General features: G+C 34.2%; 2 protein-coding genes across 3 annotated transcripts; both read left to right on the top strand.

Moving 5' to 3' along the window:
• The first annotated feature begins 2128 nt into the window (after nucleotides 1-2128).
• On the top strand, nucleotides 2129-6005 carry LOC133805125 (serpin-ZX). Its single transcript, XM_062243225.1, has 2 exons — nucleotides 2129-2566; nucleotides 4833-6005. Exons 1-2 carry the CDS (start codon nucleotides 2177-2179, stop codon nucleotides 5613-5615), a joined length of 1173 nt encoding a protein of 390 aa, XP_062099209.1. The 5' UTR covers nucleotides 2129-2176; the 3' UTR covers nucleotides 5616-6005.
• Nucleotides 6006-13283: 7278 nt separating this feature from the next.
• On the top strand, nucleotides 13284-14824 carry LOC133804335 (extensin-3-like). Of its 2 annotated transcripts, none has more exons than XM_062242502.1 (2): nucleotides 13284-14262; nucleotides 14448-14824. In XM_062242502.1, the coding sequence occupies exons 1-2, from the start codon at nucleotides 13731-13733 to the stop codon at nucleotides 14480-14482; spliced, it is 567 nt and encodes a 188-aa protein (XP_062098486.1). In that variant the 5' UTR covers nucleotides 13284-13730; the 3' UTR covers nucleotides 14483-14824. The 2 variants fall into 2 exon arrangements, with proteins under 2 accessions (XP_062098486.1, XP_062098485.1); XM_062242501.1 differs by having other exon boundaries at nucleotides 14442-14796.
• Nucleotides 14825-16778: the final 1954 nt, after the last annotated feature.

Genomic DNA, 16778 nt, shown 5'->3' with positions numbered 1-16778 from the left:
TATCTGAATCTGGTTCTAAATCTACCTGATTATGCTCATCTATCTTCTCAATTGCACCTACCTGATCCACCTTAGGTTGCCAAACTTCTTTCTGCTCCTGCCTACAACTAGAAGCAGCATGCCCAAGGCTTTTACAAATTGAACATTTAGTAGGAAACCATTCAAACTCAATAGCCTGCTCTACCAATTGTCCATGTTCATTCAGAAAACTGATACTATGAGGAAGCTTTTTGGTTATTTTCACATCCACTAGCACTCTAGCAAACTTCACCATGGATCTATCTTTAGTTATCTTATCAATTATCATGGGTCTACCAATGGTACTCACAAGAGCACCCAAACATTTAGTTCCCCAATATTGAAGCCCCAAATCATGCAATCTAACCCAAACAGGAACCGATTTCACTAACCTTAGAGTATCAATGTCAGTCGACCAAGGCCTCAAGATGACAGGTTTCCTATCAAAGTGAACCACTCCAGATTCTAAAGCCAAGTCCCTGGTAGCTGTATCCCAAAATTTAACAATTGTAAACCCTGCATTCATCCTAGCCACCCTTTCAATGCCAAGTTTTCCCCACATTCTTCGAATGAATCCTTCAAATATTGCAATCGGAGGGTTAGCACCAAGCACAATACAGACCAAAGTTGTATTCCAAAAAGAAGCATGCTCCTCAATCTCCTCCAGATCCAACTGAGCTATCACCTTCCCATTCCTTATCAATGGTTCCTCATAGGACAATTTCGCCCCACTCTACTGTGTGAATGTATTACGAAATTGAGCCCACTTATCTTTGGCCAGATCTTGAAATATTAAATTGTCTCCATCCTTCACCAGAGAGGAATTGCCCAAATTAATCCCCTCACCGTGCTCCCCAATGTTATCAGAACCATGACCATCTTCTTCATAAGCCTCTGAAAAATCAGCAACAGTATCCGCATAAACTTCCTCAACCAAATGCTCAACACCTAGGTTCTTAGTTTGAAACTCTTCATTAATCAGTCCCTTAGGAGAATCGATCACAACCTCTGAAGATTTAGAAACAAGCTTCTGAATTACTTTCTTGCGTCTCGTCATGGAGAAGAAGAGAGCAGATCTCACGCCGAAAATACCATTTTATTTAAGGACTATGTTTAAATTTTTTCAATAAGTTAAATTTTAAGTTTTAATTCTTTTGATTTATTTATTTTGATTTTGTTGATTTTTTTATTATTTTAAATTTGTAAAAATAATTTTTGTAATGATTTTTAATATATTAAATAAATTAAAATTAATTGCACCAATTATTACCCAACGAGATTCTCAGTTAGACTTAATGATCAGGGATCTACTACCACCAAAATACTAATGGTATGTATTTGTACCGCCAAATTTTTTACATAAATAGTTAAGTACAATAAATTTAACTACATACGTATTGTTGTTACGAATTTTCCTCAAATTTAAATAATTTGAGACCCTTTAAGAGTGGGGCTAGACATGGATCTAGCCCACCCATGCTGAAAATATTACTAGATAATATCATAAATATCTACTTAACAATGTGGAAACATGAAAATCAAATAAGTAAATAACTATGTTAATTAAGTCTGTTAGGTATGTGACACACGATTTGAATCAATAATTCTTTGGCATTTGTAGAACTGAGATTATTATTGTTAATCCATGTAAAATAATATCCCCATCTTGTTTTGTACAGCTAATTATTTTGTGTCATTCTTTTCTTAAGTCTTACCCCTCATTTACTGTCTAAACGGAAACTGGGATGAATAGATTGATATAAAGACCAAACTTCAAGCTTAGTACTGCATTAGTGTAAAATTCGTAGGAAACCGACGTTATTTTCATTGTCGTTTTCACTAAACGACAAGTTTATTTGCGATTCGATTTCTACGCGGCGAACACGCGTCAAATATTCCCCAACTCCTAGTCTCAATGGTCAAATCTTCGAAAGTGGGAACCGGAAACCATTCTTTGCTTATGACCGAAGCAATCCTACTAATGCGTCGTCGTTTTGTTAGGCGAAGCAATAATACGAAGGGTATTTTGGTAAACTAACTTCCGTGTCGTGTCATGTCGGTTGATTGTATTCTTTCCCTCAATAAATTCACAACGCTCTGAGGAGTCCAAATAAAAATTACGAAACTGAGGTGAGCTGTGAGAAAGTAAAAAGAATCAATGGATGTTCGAGAAACCGTAAGCAACCAAACCGACGTCGCTTTGAGCCTCACCAAGCACCTCCTGCAGACCCATGGCAAGGACTCAAATGTGGTCTTCTCGCCCTCTTCGATCCATGTAGTGCTGAGCCTAATCGCGGCTGGGTCTAAGGGTTCCACCTTGGACCAGCTTCTCTCCTTCCTCAAGTTCAAATCCAGCGATCACCTCAACTCCTTCGCTTCGGAGCTCGTCGCCGTCGTACTCTCGGACGGCACCTCCTCCGGTGGACCCCGCTTATCGTTCGCTAACGGTGCTTGGGTCGAGAGGTCTCTTCCTCTCAAGTCTTCTTTTCAACAGGTTGTTGAAACTACTTACAAGGCGACTGTAAATCAAGTTGATTTTCAGACCAAGGTAAATATATTATTTTTTTATTATTGGCTGCATTATATTTCTTGATCGACCCAACCCAACTGTTAGTCTGCTATTTGGGTTTTTTTTTTTAATTATTATTTTATTTGCTTTCTCTTTTGTTATTATTGCCTAATTTTAGTGGGTTATCAATTTTGTCATTTCAGACTGTTTGGCGACCTTGAAATTGATAGATTAAAAAAGTATTAAATCGAATAATTAGGCCATTGCCGTATATATTTGTATATAACTCCATTCTAGATTGAGGCTTTCCGATGTTGGGATACTTGGGTGTTCGTGGTGTGAAATGTCATGTTAATTCTTATATATGTCAAGACAAGAATCCTAGTGAATTTATTTGTTTCAGAATGTTATTTATTACCTTTGATGGTCATACATGGCAATCTTTCTAATCTACTCCTAAAACAGTAGTTGTGTCTTAGTTGACTAGGATTAGTGAAATCCAGACAATGGTATTTTCTCCATTGTGAATTATCTAACATTGTTCAAGAGCAATTTTATTATAGTCAAATTAAATTTCGTAATACTTCTTTCTGGCTGAGATTTTGTTTTGATTTCATGAAGTTATTATTGTTATGTAAAAGGGAAGAAATTCAATGATTTTGACAAAGATTTAATGCTTGCCCGTTTACTATGATAGCTCACATCATTTCACTTAGGATCTATTTGGTAGGACTGTATGAGGGGAAGGTAGAAGGATCTAGGGCTCAAATATAGAAATTAATGAATAGATTTCAGTTGAGAGTGTTGGCTCTAAGTGGTTAGAACAAGAATGGAGAATAACATTTATGGAAGCAATAACACAAAATGAAAGATGAGACACAAAATAGGATTACGCAAGACAAGAATCTTTGTCCAAAATTTTTATTCCAAATCGCTAGGATTTGCTTGAGGTTTCTACAGCGAAGCAACGGTGGAATAAGGAGTGAGCCACAACTAGTCTTGGAAATTCAACCAGTCAAACAATAGAGAGAGTCCCAAAAATTCTAAAATGAACACTTAAATAGGTTAGGTACTGTTATAAGGTCTAATTAATAGGATTAGACCTTTTCAAAATACATTTTGGTACAAAAAAAATGAAATTTATGTGGCGACGTATCACCACACAGGTGACATGTTGCCTATCAGTCGCTTGTTATAGACAGCGTGGCCGTTAAGGCTGCAACCACGCACAATGTGTCGCTTCAAAAGAGGCAACGCTTCACCATTTGGCCTGGTCAACTTGCTTAAATGTTCCCAAACTTTTTGAGATGTTTAGGTACCTCATTGTACTAATTTAGACCCAAAAAAATCAATTTTTAAATGCTTATGATAAAATATCAAACTTTACGTCACTATTATGTGAAATCATTAAGTGTTTTGCACCCACCTCTTCTGGATATTATGGATAAACTAGGAATAATTACAGTGGCCACCAAGCATTCGAGAGGCTTGGGTCCCTCCATAATGAGCAAAGCTCTACAATACTTCAAGATACCCTCTCAACGCACAATGCACGCTCCTTGTACCCTTCTCAACAATCCCTATCCATAATAGAAAGTCATAACCGAAATACCCTTACAGAACCTTCTCTTAGCACTTTCCAATACACACGAAGGCACTAATCAGCTCTACCCAAATTGCCCCTGCACCTGGAATATGCGAATCTAATCTGGGACCTATCAGAAGGACATTATGTATTACCTAGGAAGGAGGGTAAACTCAAAACAAAATTCCCTTTCCTTGTTTGGTAGGAGAAAGAAATAGAAGTTGGGATATGTTTTGTATGTATAATTACTATTCTATGGTTGGCTTTTATTTTTATGATACGATGCTAAATGATAATCATGTAAATTTTACTCAAATATAATTAGACTGGACATTTATTTTGAAATTCCTCAAATTTTTAAGGATGAAGATTTTGCTAAAAAGAGGATTTAAATTCTACTCACTTTTGTCCTACTTGCCAAATTACCAAATACCAAATTACTTACCACTCTACCTGACATACATTCACTAATCCCTCCACCCATCTCCTTTCTTCAGCTTCTCCCTCCTACCAAGCACTCCTTAAGTTTTTTGTTGACAATATAGAAAAGTAATGACTTTGCATTTTTGGTGAATTTATTGAATTTTCAAGGATGCCAATTCGTTTAACTGCACTTTGTTACTTGATACAATGTTTGTTTGTTAGTTATATTAGTAATTTTATTTACAAGCTAGTTTTTAAGATAATTGATTTCGTATATTGATCATGGGGTTTCTGAAGGCTGCTGAGGTGACTGGAGTGGTGAATTCATGGGCTGAAAAAGAAACTAATGGGCTTATCAAAGAGGTTCTTCCCCCTGGCTCAGTTGACAGCACAACCAAGCTCATTTTTGCAAACGCATTATACTTTAAAGGAGCTTGGAGTGAACAGTTTGACGCTTCTAAAACAAAAGATAATGACTTCCACCTTCTTAATGGAAGCTCTGTCAAAGTACCCTTCATGACCAGCAAGAAGAAACAAGTTGTGGGCGCATATGATGGAGTCAAGGTATTAGCTCTTCCTTACAAGCAAGGCGAGGACAAGCGCCGATTCTCCATGTACTTGTTTCTTCCAGATGCTAAAGATGGGCTGCCAGCTTTGGTGGAAAAAATGGGTTCTGAATCTGGTTTCTTAGAACGGCACCTTCCCAGCCAAAAAGTTGAAGTGGGTGATTTTATGATTCCAAAGTTTAAGATTTCCTTTGGGTTCGAAGCTTCTGATACTTTGAAAGGTTTAGGACTGGTGTTGCCTTTCTCTGGAGAAGGTGGTCTTACTGAGATGGTGGACTCACCTGTGGGTCAGGGCTTATGTGTTTCGGACATATATCATAAGTCATTCGTTGAAGTTAATGAAGAAGGCACAGAAGCTGCAGCTGCTTCTGCTGGTGTTGTAATGTTGAGATCTATTCTTGTCAGTAAGAAGATAGATTTTGTTGCTGACCATCCATTCCTGTTCTTGATCAGGGAAGATATGACTGGAATGGTGCTGTTCAGTGGGCAGGTGGTTAATCCCCTTGCAACCTAATTACATTTCGATGAGGAATAAAAATTTGTTAGTACATCGAACCTAACAACGTGAGACCACAGTTTTCGTAAGACTGGTTTTTAGCTGCCATTGCATGGTAGCCCGAGTGAGTGAAACCATTTCACCAACTGGCACTGCACTCGCTAATTGTCATAATTGCGGCTTCTATGGTCTTGGTCGTTTTATAACGTGTACCGCTTGCACCTCATGTGGTGAATGTTCTTTGTTGTTGATGTTGTATTTATCTATTATGTAGTATATACACGAAGTCTGACCTAATAAGCTTTAGCTCGAGGATCGTTACATGTTTGTTAATTGCTGGAGTTATGTTAAGACTCGGATAAAAGTTTGTATTTATCTACACGATGCAAATTTCTACTCTTCGTTTTATTTGTCAAATTTTCTTGACTGAAGCTTGATGTGGGCATTGTTAATTTTTTCTAGTTTCTTTTGTTGATAGTTTAAAAACAACAACGTCGGCACTATGTACGTGTTCACACTTTAAATCACGTTTCTACCAAATAAGGAAAGAGAGGAAAGGACAGAGAAGTCTGAGGCACACCCGCACATGCATATGATCCGAGTTTGTGCCGCTGTATACGTATGCAATGTGGAAACTTGTACAACTTCGGCAATAATTATGCAAGTAACCTTTCTGCAAACCTCCGTTATCTTAACTAAAAAAATTGTTTTTTTTTTATATCTAAAATTTGTTTTCCGAAAATAAGTTTGATATTGTTTTCAGAAAATAATTTTTAAAAACAAAATTACAAAAATTAAAAAATTTTGAGAATAATAAAAAATTATTTTTAGTTGTTCTCAATTTTTTTTTTGTTAATTTTTTTTGTCACATAACATTTTTAATTATTATCTTACATTACTTTATCTCTAGTTAATTTATCTTTCTTCATTTTTTCTCTCTTTACTATCTTTACCATCACTCTCTCTCATCAATTTTGATATTTTTATTTTCTCTCTTATCACTTATTATCTCATTATTTTGTTTCTCATCACTTCTTAGACCATATGCAATCAGACGGGATTACGGCAATATATGTCGTGGAGAGCACAAATTCATTTCCAACCCAACTCCAAAAGTGCCCCCATTTACCCGTTGATGAACAGTGCCACGGCATATATGCCGTGCACTGTTCACACGACATTTTTTTTATAATTAAAATAAATATATTTATATCTTATATATATTTATATATATAAACATATGAGTATTATGAGTATTATGTGAGTTTATATTTTATGTTGGGTTTTTTAAATTATAAATACACATATAATTTAATTTTTTAAATAAAATTTCAAATATTTCATAATTAATTTTTTATATAATTTATTTTAATTTGTGTGAAAATTCTTACTCTACACTATAAGAAAATAAAATTAACATTAAAATTGATTAAATATACAAAAGATAATTAAAATATAATATAATAATAAATAATGTATTTTTTGGTGTAATTTTTGGTGTTGGTGCAACACCATGATAAGGTAATGGGTTGGAGATGCTCTTATATCTTCATTTTCTCTCTCCTTCTTTTTTCTATCTCGTAATTTTCTCTCTCATTATCTTCTCTCTCATTTTTTTTATATCAATTTAGTTTTTATATCAATTTAGTTGTGATTGGAATGGAAAAAAAATATGGTGTTAAGATTCTTTAGTTTTGGTGTTGGTGCAACACCATGATAAGGTAATGGGTTGGAGATGCTCTTATATCTTCATTTTCTCTCTCCTTTTTTCTATCTCGTAATTTTCTCTCTCATTATCTTCTCTCTCATTTTTTTATATCAATTTATCTCTTCTTAATTTTTCTTCCTTAAAATTTATCTCCTTACTTTCTTTTTCTTTATTTTTATCACTTTTTCTTTCACATTACTTTATCTCATTATTTATCACAAAATTTTAAAATATTTTTCTCTTTGTAAATATATTTATTAATTTTTTATTTAAGATTTTTTTAAAAATAAAACTAAAAATTATTTTTAGTAAACATTAACCAAATACCTATTGTTTTTTAAAACTACAAAAACTATTTTCTGAAAACACAATTTTAAAAATAAAAAACAGAAAACAATGTCAAGCAGACCCTAAATTCTTTGATTTTTGAATACATCTATGAGTTACCCTAAAAAAAAAGAATACATAGAGTAAATATATATTTTTTATTTTAGGAAAATTATAAGATGCCATAATTAAAAAAATATACCAACATCAATAAATACTGCAAAAGTATGCTAACAATTTTGGACAAATTTACCCCAAAATCAAACTGTCTCATCTCTTTCTCACTCTAAACAACCATTGTTTCTCAGCTACACTCACAAATTGGAAGCAAGTCTGAGCCACCTTAGCACATTCAATAACAAAATAAATACTAATTTATGGATTTCGAATACTTTTGTGTAAGATTTTGTTGATTTTGTTTGCGTTTTTTATTTCTTTCCAAATCTTAATAAATTTACAGAATTTCGAGAAAAAAATGATGTCAAATTGATGCCCAATGATGATTCTATGAGATTGTGATTTTAGAGGCCTAAAACAATGAAAATCAATTGCTAGCAATGCCCAAGTGATGTTCCCATAAAAACTTGATTTTAGCGGTATAAAACGATGCAAAATTAATGGTTAATGATGCCCAATGATGATCCTGCGATGGTCCATAAAACTTGACTTTAGAGGCCTAAAATGATACACAATTGATAGTTAGGAATGCCTAATGATGATCCTACATTGGTTGCAAAAAATCTTCATTTTAAAGTCTAAAACCATGCCAAAACAATGCCCAATGATGGTTTGCGATGACTTTAAAATTTGATAAAAAAAAAATTGTTGAGACAAAACTTCTCACTCGTTTGTTTATTTGAGGTGATTTATTTATTTATTTTTTATATTTTTTTTAAATCTACATATTTAGAGTGTAAAAACTTAAATTTGGAGTGTTGAGAACCTAAAATTTCAATTATTTAAGTCTCAATCTTCTTTAAGCCTCAAACAATCAGATCTCAAAATTTAAGGTTGTATGCATTCTAAATATATAAATTTCGAAAAAATTACCAAAATTGGAAAAAAAATCACTTTAAACTGGCAACTGAGTAAAAAGTTATATATTTTTTATATTAAATTTTATGCAAAACCATTTAAATACCATTGCTAACCATTGTTGGGCATTGCTTTGCTTCATTTCACGCCTTTAAAATCAATTTTTTATGGGATCATTGTTGGAAATCACTAACTATTGATTTTGCATCGTTTTAGGTATCTAAAATCAAGTTTTCATGGGATCATCGCATGACTATCGTTGGACATCGCTAACAATTGATTGTACATCGTTTTAGGCCCCTAAAATCATGTTTTACGAGACCATCGTAGGACCATCGTTGATATCATTTTTTGTTGTTGTCAAAATTCTACAAATTTTATATTTTTTAGATCTAAAATAAATGCAAAATATCAAAAAAAAATTGTATAGAAGTGTTATGAAGATGGAACTTTGAATAGGAAAGACAATTTTATCTAAAAGAACATACTTTGCCTATAATAATAAATTTGACATATTTTTTTAATTATTGGTATTAAAAAGCATAAAAATTCAAATTTCCCAAAATTAGTATAAGTCAGCTGGATTACGTAAAGGGTTAGAGAGATGAAGTCTAGGTGGACGGTGCATGTGGGAACGGAAACTTCTGCCGCTTTTTGTGTTCTAGTATTTACATATATCTATCTATACAGTATATACAAATTTGAAAAAGCAGCTGAATATTCGTTATTTGTTCCTATTTTTTCGTCGTTTTTAGCAAGTATAAAATAGAAAGTTGACATTTTATTTCTTGGGACATGGAGCAAAATAACTTTTAATGTTGTGTGAAAGTAAGTAAATGTCCATGTTTTTAATTTTGTAGTAAAATAGCCTAATCATTTATTTAATATCACATATTACCAAATATATTCTTTAACAAATTACTATTTTATTCTAAATATTTTAATATTATGGTATATGTATATTAGTTTTGTTTAATTAGTTTTTATTTTAAAGTTATTTTGATTTTTTTTTTCTTTTTTTATGAGTTGTTGAATAATATACCATACCACAAAATATATATACTGAGTTGAAAAATAATATATCATCAAAACTTACAAAATTATTACTCAAAAATGTATATACTATGCTAATAAAATTATATACTACTATTAAAATGTATATACCATGATACAAAATTATATACTACCACTATATATAATAAAATAGAAATTAAATATCACAAAAAAAAAATTATATACCATACCACAAAAAATATATACACTAATTGGAAAATAATATACCAACCTATAAAAAACTTAAAAAATCAATATAACTTTAAAATAAAAACTAATATACATATACCACTATATTAAAGTCATACAGTCCTAAATAAATAAATAAATTATAAAAAATGATAATTTAGGTAATCAACAATGTAAAAGGGTCATTTATCTACCATTTTAAAAATGAGGACACTAGATTCTTGATGAGTTTATTTTGGGCAATTTCCTATAATTTCTCTTATTTCTTTGTTATTGGGCTTGTGGCCCATTACATTTTTTATTGAAATTTTTCTTAAATACAGATTTATTTTGATTTTTTTTTTATGATTCTTTTTTTTTTTTCTCTAAAAAATACGATTTTTAAAGTTTCATAATTACAAAAATATGATTTTTAAGAAAAACAATTAAAAATAGAAAAATTAGTGGAAATAGACCCCATTTATAGTGCATTTTACACAATAACCTACTTTCAAAACATTTTAGCTAAATGGCCTCTTTTATTAATGAATTTTTTGTATTACCCATCTTACCCTTAAAATAAAATAATAATAAATTAAAATTAAAAACTCTAAACTATCATCTTTCTCCTCTCACCCATCCACCCACACCCATCCACAACCACCCACTATCATCCCCCGCCGCCACCACCACCGGCGACCATCGCCCCTACCGCCGGCGAACACTGCTCATCACCGGCTGCTACCATTTCTCCACAAATCTGGTCACCACTCATTCAAAAGGTTGGTTTATAAAGCTTTTTTTATTTTTATAAAATATGAGATTTTTTATATTGTTTTTGTAGATTTAAAATGCAAAATGATTGTTTTAGTATATTGAAAGTATAAGTAAGAATTTAGGTTTATTTCTGGAGTTTTATGGAGGTTAAACCTTGAAAATCTGAAAAAATTCCTTGATCAAACACACACATAATGGAACCAAATCACGCTCTTGCCATGTAAAGAAACTAACAATGTCTCTACTATTTTTTTTATTGCAATTGGTTCAATCTCCACCATTGTCGTTATCTTGTAAGTTAATTCTATATCGAAGAGGTTGCGATCGATTTCTGTAACTTCATAAATATGTTCAACTAACTCCTCATAAGTTAGGTTAGTTTGTACCAAACTTGATCTTGATCGTGAGCCATTTGAAATCTATTTCCACGAGTCCTCATTCTTTTCCCACATTCCATCACATAATATTACAATATTTTTGAAAGACATCTGAAAAAAATAATACAATAAACAAATATAAATTATTGGTATTACTTTGATTAAAAAGTTATATAAAAAAATGAAAATCAAGTTGAAAAATCTAGAAATTTGACAACCTGTTTGAAAATTAAATATCATGTCTGATAATTCGACAACCCGTCTAAAAATTAGACTACCTGTCTAAATTTTAGACAGGTGGTCGAAAAAATACGACTACTGGTCTAAAATTTAGACTCCTTGTCGAAAAATTAGACAAGCTGTAAAAAAATTCTGGATTTTTCTATCTCGAAAATAACCGAAACCACCATTAATTTTTTTTCTTCAGATTTTCAAGCTTTAACCTCCATAAAACTCCAGAAATAAACCTAAATTCTTACTTATACTTTCAACATACTAAAACAATCATTTTGCATTTTAAATCTACAAAAACAATATAAAAAATCTCATATTTTATAAAAATAAAAAAGCTTTATAAACCAACATTTCGAATGAGTGGTGGCCGGATTTGTGGAGAAATGGTGGCAGCCAGTGATGAGCAGTGTTCGCTGGCGGTAAGGGGCGGTGGTCGCCGGTGGCGGCGGTGGTGGTGGCGGCGGGGGATGATAGTGGGTAGTTGTGGATGGGTGTGGGTGGATGGGTGAGAGGAAGAAGATGATAGTTATTATTAGGATTTTTGTTTTTAATTTATTATTATTTTATTTTAAGGGTAAAATGGGTAATATAAAAAATTCATTAATAAAAGAGGCTATTTAGCTAAAAACTATTGAAACTAGGCCATAGTGCAAATTGCACTATAAAAAGAGGCCATTTTGCCAAGGACCAGGGCCGGCCCTGAAAAAAAGTGGACCTAAGACGGTTTTAATAAATTTGAAAAAAATGGGCCCTTTTGTATATGTAATTTTTTAAAGTAATTTTAAATAAAATTAAACTAATATTTAGTAATATAAATACATTCCAATTTTTGGGCCCTGGGTAGGGGTGGGCCCTAGGCACGGGCCTAGCCCGCCTATGCCCAGGGCCGGCCCTGCCAAGGACCCCTTAAAAATAAACTTGAAAGCAACTTGAAAATAATTTACTAGATCAGCTAAACATCAACAAAAAAAAAAAACCTAAAAACAACTTGAAAACAACACTAAAAAAGATAAAACTATAGAAATATATAAATTTCCTTAAAACTGTAAAATTGGAAAAAAAAAAAAAAAAAAAAAAAGATGTTTGACTGTAAAAATGTAATTTTTTAGCAAAAATTAGTATTTTATTTAAAAATCCTTTTTTATTACCATAAAATTATTTTCACAAAGTTTTTAACTTTTGTTTTATTATATATAAACTTCATAAGTTTGTTCTACCCTAGGGTTATCATGATTAAATTTATTATTTTTTATTGCGTTGGTATTTTTTTTAACTTATACTTAATTATAAAATAATTAATATTTATTTTTTTATAAATATTAGAAGGTTCATGCATAAATTATTTTGTGGTGCATTTGAAATATTATTGATGAATATAATTTTATATTCTCTATATTTTGTAATGTAGTTTTGATTAAATATATAATTTTTTTATTTCTTTAATCTAAAATGAATAGTATTCAATTTTAAAAATGGTTTTGTAATATAAAAAAAAATATCATATATTATGTAAATATAAATATTCTATATTGTTAAACCATAAATGTAATTAGTATTGCTAATAACTATTCAGTTATGATTAGTTACAGTGTATTCTAGGTCCTTTGTATTGGACAGTTGTCCCTTTTGTAGCTAGTAATCCTTTCCATAAAGGAAATATATATGGTTGTATTGTACTATTTTCATTTTCAAGGAATACAAATATTTTCCACATTCCTTCTCTCTTGGTATCCGGCCAAATGGCTCCAAATGGCCTCATCCATCAGCACGAGGTCCACACCACCTACCCCAGTCAACAACAACCCAGGCCAAACACCCATGCCTCCTACCTCTTTCCCTACATCACCTGCCAAAATCATACCTCTCTCTTCATCTTCTTCTTCAGCTCACTTAATAACTTTCCCTCTATAAATCAAACAATTTCCATTAAACTTGCAGATGTAGATTACTTGGCATGGAAGATGCAAATGGAGAACATTATCATAGCCAACGGCCTTGAAAGTTACATTGACGGTACCATTCCTTGTCCTTCGCAATTTCTGGATGCTTTTACTCAGGCAAATCCTGAGTTTCTGTCATGGCATAGTCTCAATCGACTTATCATGAGTTGGTTGTATGCTTCTATCTTTGATTCTCTGTGGGACAGATCATTCACTTCTCCACTGCTTCAGAAATCTGGTCTTCCCTCGCTCAGATCTATACAGTTACTTCTTTTTCTCAAATATTTGAGGTTCGAACGACTCTACAAACCATCAAGAAGAAGGGTCTCTCGGCTATTACTTATCTTCAACAGCTAAAGGGCCTTTGCAACACACTTGCTTCTGTTGGAGATCCGGTCTCTAACAATGACACTCAATGGATTAGGTCCAAAATATAATGTATTTGTTACCTCTGTACAAGCCTATGCACCCAAACCCAGCATAGAGGAGGTACATTCTTTGCTTCTCACTTACGATGCTCATTTGGATAGACAACATGCTGCTTCTACCATTAGCTCCCTTCAAGCCAACTATGCCCACTTACCTGTTCACAAACAGAAATCCAAGACCCACCATCCTACCTCACCATCTTTGTTTTCCCCATCCCAATCTCCTAGACCTCCATTTCGGCCCCATACCTCCACCTCTGCATATTCTCCTCGACCCCAAGCTTCATGGATTTCCCCCTCCACCCTACCAAATAACCACCCCTCCTCGTCCTAAATGCCAAATTTGTTTCAAAGTAGGCCATACAACCAATGCTTGTTATCATCGTACAGATCTTCACTACCATCCCCCACCACCCCCTCAACGTCATTATAATGCATACAAGTCCCAACAGACCACTCCACTTCATTTCCTTCCTTCTACTGCAGCAACTTCGAATATTGTCAATGATCCGAACTGGTATATGGATTCCGGGGCGTCGCATCATTTTACTCCTAATCTGAACCTTTTGGAGGCAGCTCAACCTTTCCATGGTGGTGCTCAAATTCAAGTTGGCAATGGTAAGACAGCTCCCATTTATCATGTTGGCTTTGCATCTTTACCTGCATATCATTCTCCTATCAAATTATCACAAGTTATTCATTCTCCCTCTTTGTCTAAAAATCTCCTTAGTGTTTCTAAACTTTTCCAAGATAATCATGCCTGTGTTGAATTTCACCCTTCGTTCTTTTATGTCAAGCATCAGGACAGCCACCAAATCCTCCTCAAAGGTCTACTTGATCAAGGCATCTACAAAGTCTCCTCCCCTTCTCAGCTGCCCCTTTCTTCGTCTGCTCCTGCTCAGCTGTTCCTTTCCACAAAGCAACCGATCCCTGTCTGGCATTCACGTTTGGGTCATCCCTCTCATGATGTTGTTTCTCATCTTATTTCCAAGTGTAATCTTCCCTTTTCAAAATATACTAGTACCTCTTTTTGTAGTTCCTGTCAAATGGCTAAGTCTCACAGACTACCATTCCAACACTCTGTATCTCAGGCCCTTGAGCCTTTTGAATTAATACATACTGATGTTTGGGGTGCTTCCCCAGTTTCTTCCATTAATGGTGTTCGTTATTTTGTTCTTTTTATTGATGACTAAACTCACTTTACTTGGTTATATATTTTTAATACTAAAAATGAGGTTTACCAAGCTTTTCTTACTTTTCAAAAGATGGTCTCTACTCAATTTCAGCGGTCCATTAAACGTGTTCATTCGGATTAGGATGGTGAATTTCACTCCCTCTCCAAAAAAATTTCTCACCATGGTATTTTACACGAACTTTCTTGTCCTCACACCCCTGAGCAGAAGGGGCGTGTTGAACGCAAAAATTGTCACGTTGTCGAAAACGGCCTCACCCTCCTTGCCCACGCCTCTATGCCTCTCCATTTTTGGCCCTATGCATTCAGCACTGTTTATTTAATTAATGAGCTGCCTACTCTTGTTTTACATGGTGATAGTCCCTTCCATTTGCTTTATGCCAAACCACCCTCTTATGGCCATTTTAGGATCTTTGGCTGTGAGTGCTTTCCCTTCCTTCGTCCACACAATGCTGATAAACTTGAGTTTTGTTCTTCTTCGTGTGTTTTTATAGGCTATAGTAGTCAACACAAGGGCTATCTTTGTCTTAATCCTTCTTCTGGCCGCATTTATGTGTCTCGCCATGTTATTTCTAATGAGGATCGTTTTCCATATCAGTCATTTCCTTCCAACTCTATTCCGTCCACTTCGCCTTATCTTATTATCAATACTCTCCCCCCCCCCCCCCCCCCTCCCAAATCCCTCCTCCTTCTACTTCTTTTTCCCCTGTTCTGACCTCTTCCCCAATCTCCTCTTCTTTTGTCACTCCTCCTGCCCCAACAACCCCCACCGTAGCCTCTGTCTCTCCTTCTACCTCTCATTCTACTTCTTCTCCTCTCACACATCCCATTATACCTCTGCCAGTAAAGTTGCAAAGTTCTCATGAGAATACTACTGCCAACTTTAATTTACACCCTATGATTACTAGAGCTAAGTCTGGGCATCCACAAGCCCCGTCTTTTTAATTCTGTTGTTGCAGGTACCCCAGTTCAACCATCAAGCTATAAAGACGCCATCCAACATTCTGAATGGCAACTTGCTATGAGAACAAAATATGATGCACTCATGTCTTAGGGCACATGGACGTCAGTGCCCCCTCCTCCTCACAGTAGTATTGTTGGTTGTAAGTGGGTCTATAGGATCAAACTCAATGCTGATGGTTCCATTGATCGTTACAAAGCTCGGCTTGTGGCAAAGGGGTTTCACCAACAACCGGGACTTGATTTTCATGAAACATTCAGCCCCGTCATTAAACCAACCACCATTTGTGTTGTGTTATCCTTGGTTGTCTCTTCTAATTGGTTGGTTCAACAACTTGACATTCAAAATGCCTTTCTTCATGGAGACTTTTCTGAAAGTGTATATGTAGCGTCCCAAATTTGCTAATAGGGCTTAGGGCCTTGATTAGTGTGTCTGGAGGGCAATAATTGATTTATTATGTTAATATGTGAATTTGATGATTATGTGATTAGAAATGTCTGTTTAGGTGAATTAAATATGCATGTGCGCCCCATTTGGCTATTAAGGACATGTTTGTAATTTTAGCCCGCTGAGGGCCATAAATGTTATATTTGTGAATATTGTGATTGATACCATGAGTGAGTGGTGATATATTTGTGATGCACGATCCGATACAGTCATAGGGAGCAGATTGGCTAGAAAGTCACAACGAGATCAAATACCTAGCTCGGGAGGAACCTAGGGGTATTTTGGGTATATAATATGTGTTTGGAATTTATCGAGTAACGGGCAGTAGTTTGGAAATCATTTGGACATGTTGAGATTATATGGGGATTTATAGGAATACTCGGGGACTTAACAGGATTTGGTAAATGACTAAATTGCCCTTGGGTTACTTAAGGATTGAGGATAAGCTTAAGCGGCAGTTTGGTCATTCGGCAGGGGTATTACTTAGCTCAGAGAAGTCTTGGGAGCCACTGGAACAAAATAGAAGACTATATC

This window comes from Humulus lupulus, chromosome X (assembly GCF_963169125.1).
Source record: "Humulus lupulus chromosome X, drHumLupu1.1, whole genome shotgun sequence".
NCBI classification, from domain to species: domain Eukaryota; kingdom Viridiplantae; phylum Streptophyta; class Magnoliopsida; order Rosales; family Cannabaceae; genus Humulus; species Humulus lupulus.
Note: the sequence above shows the minus strand (reverse complement) of the source record. Positions and strands in the feature narration are given on the sequence as shown.

Bases quoted from the DNA above. Each gene is read 5' to 3' on its own strand.
- LOC133805125 (XM_062243225.1), top strand. From the start codon at position 2,177: ATGGATGTTCGAGAAACCGTAAGCAACCAAACCGACGTCGCTTTGAGC. The intron at 2,567-4,832 runs GTAAATATATTA...GGGTTTCTGAAG, and splicing joins AAGTTGATTTTCAGACCAAG to GCTGCTGAGGTGACTGGAGT.
- LOC133804335 (XM_062242501.1), top strand. From the start codon at position 13,731: ATGCTCATTTGGATAGACAACATGCTGCTTCTACCATTAGCTCCCTTC. The intron at 14,263-14,441 runs GTAAGACAGCTC...TTTTATGTCAAG, and splicing joins TCAAATTCAAGTTGGCAATG to CATCAGGACAGCCACCAAAT.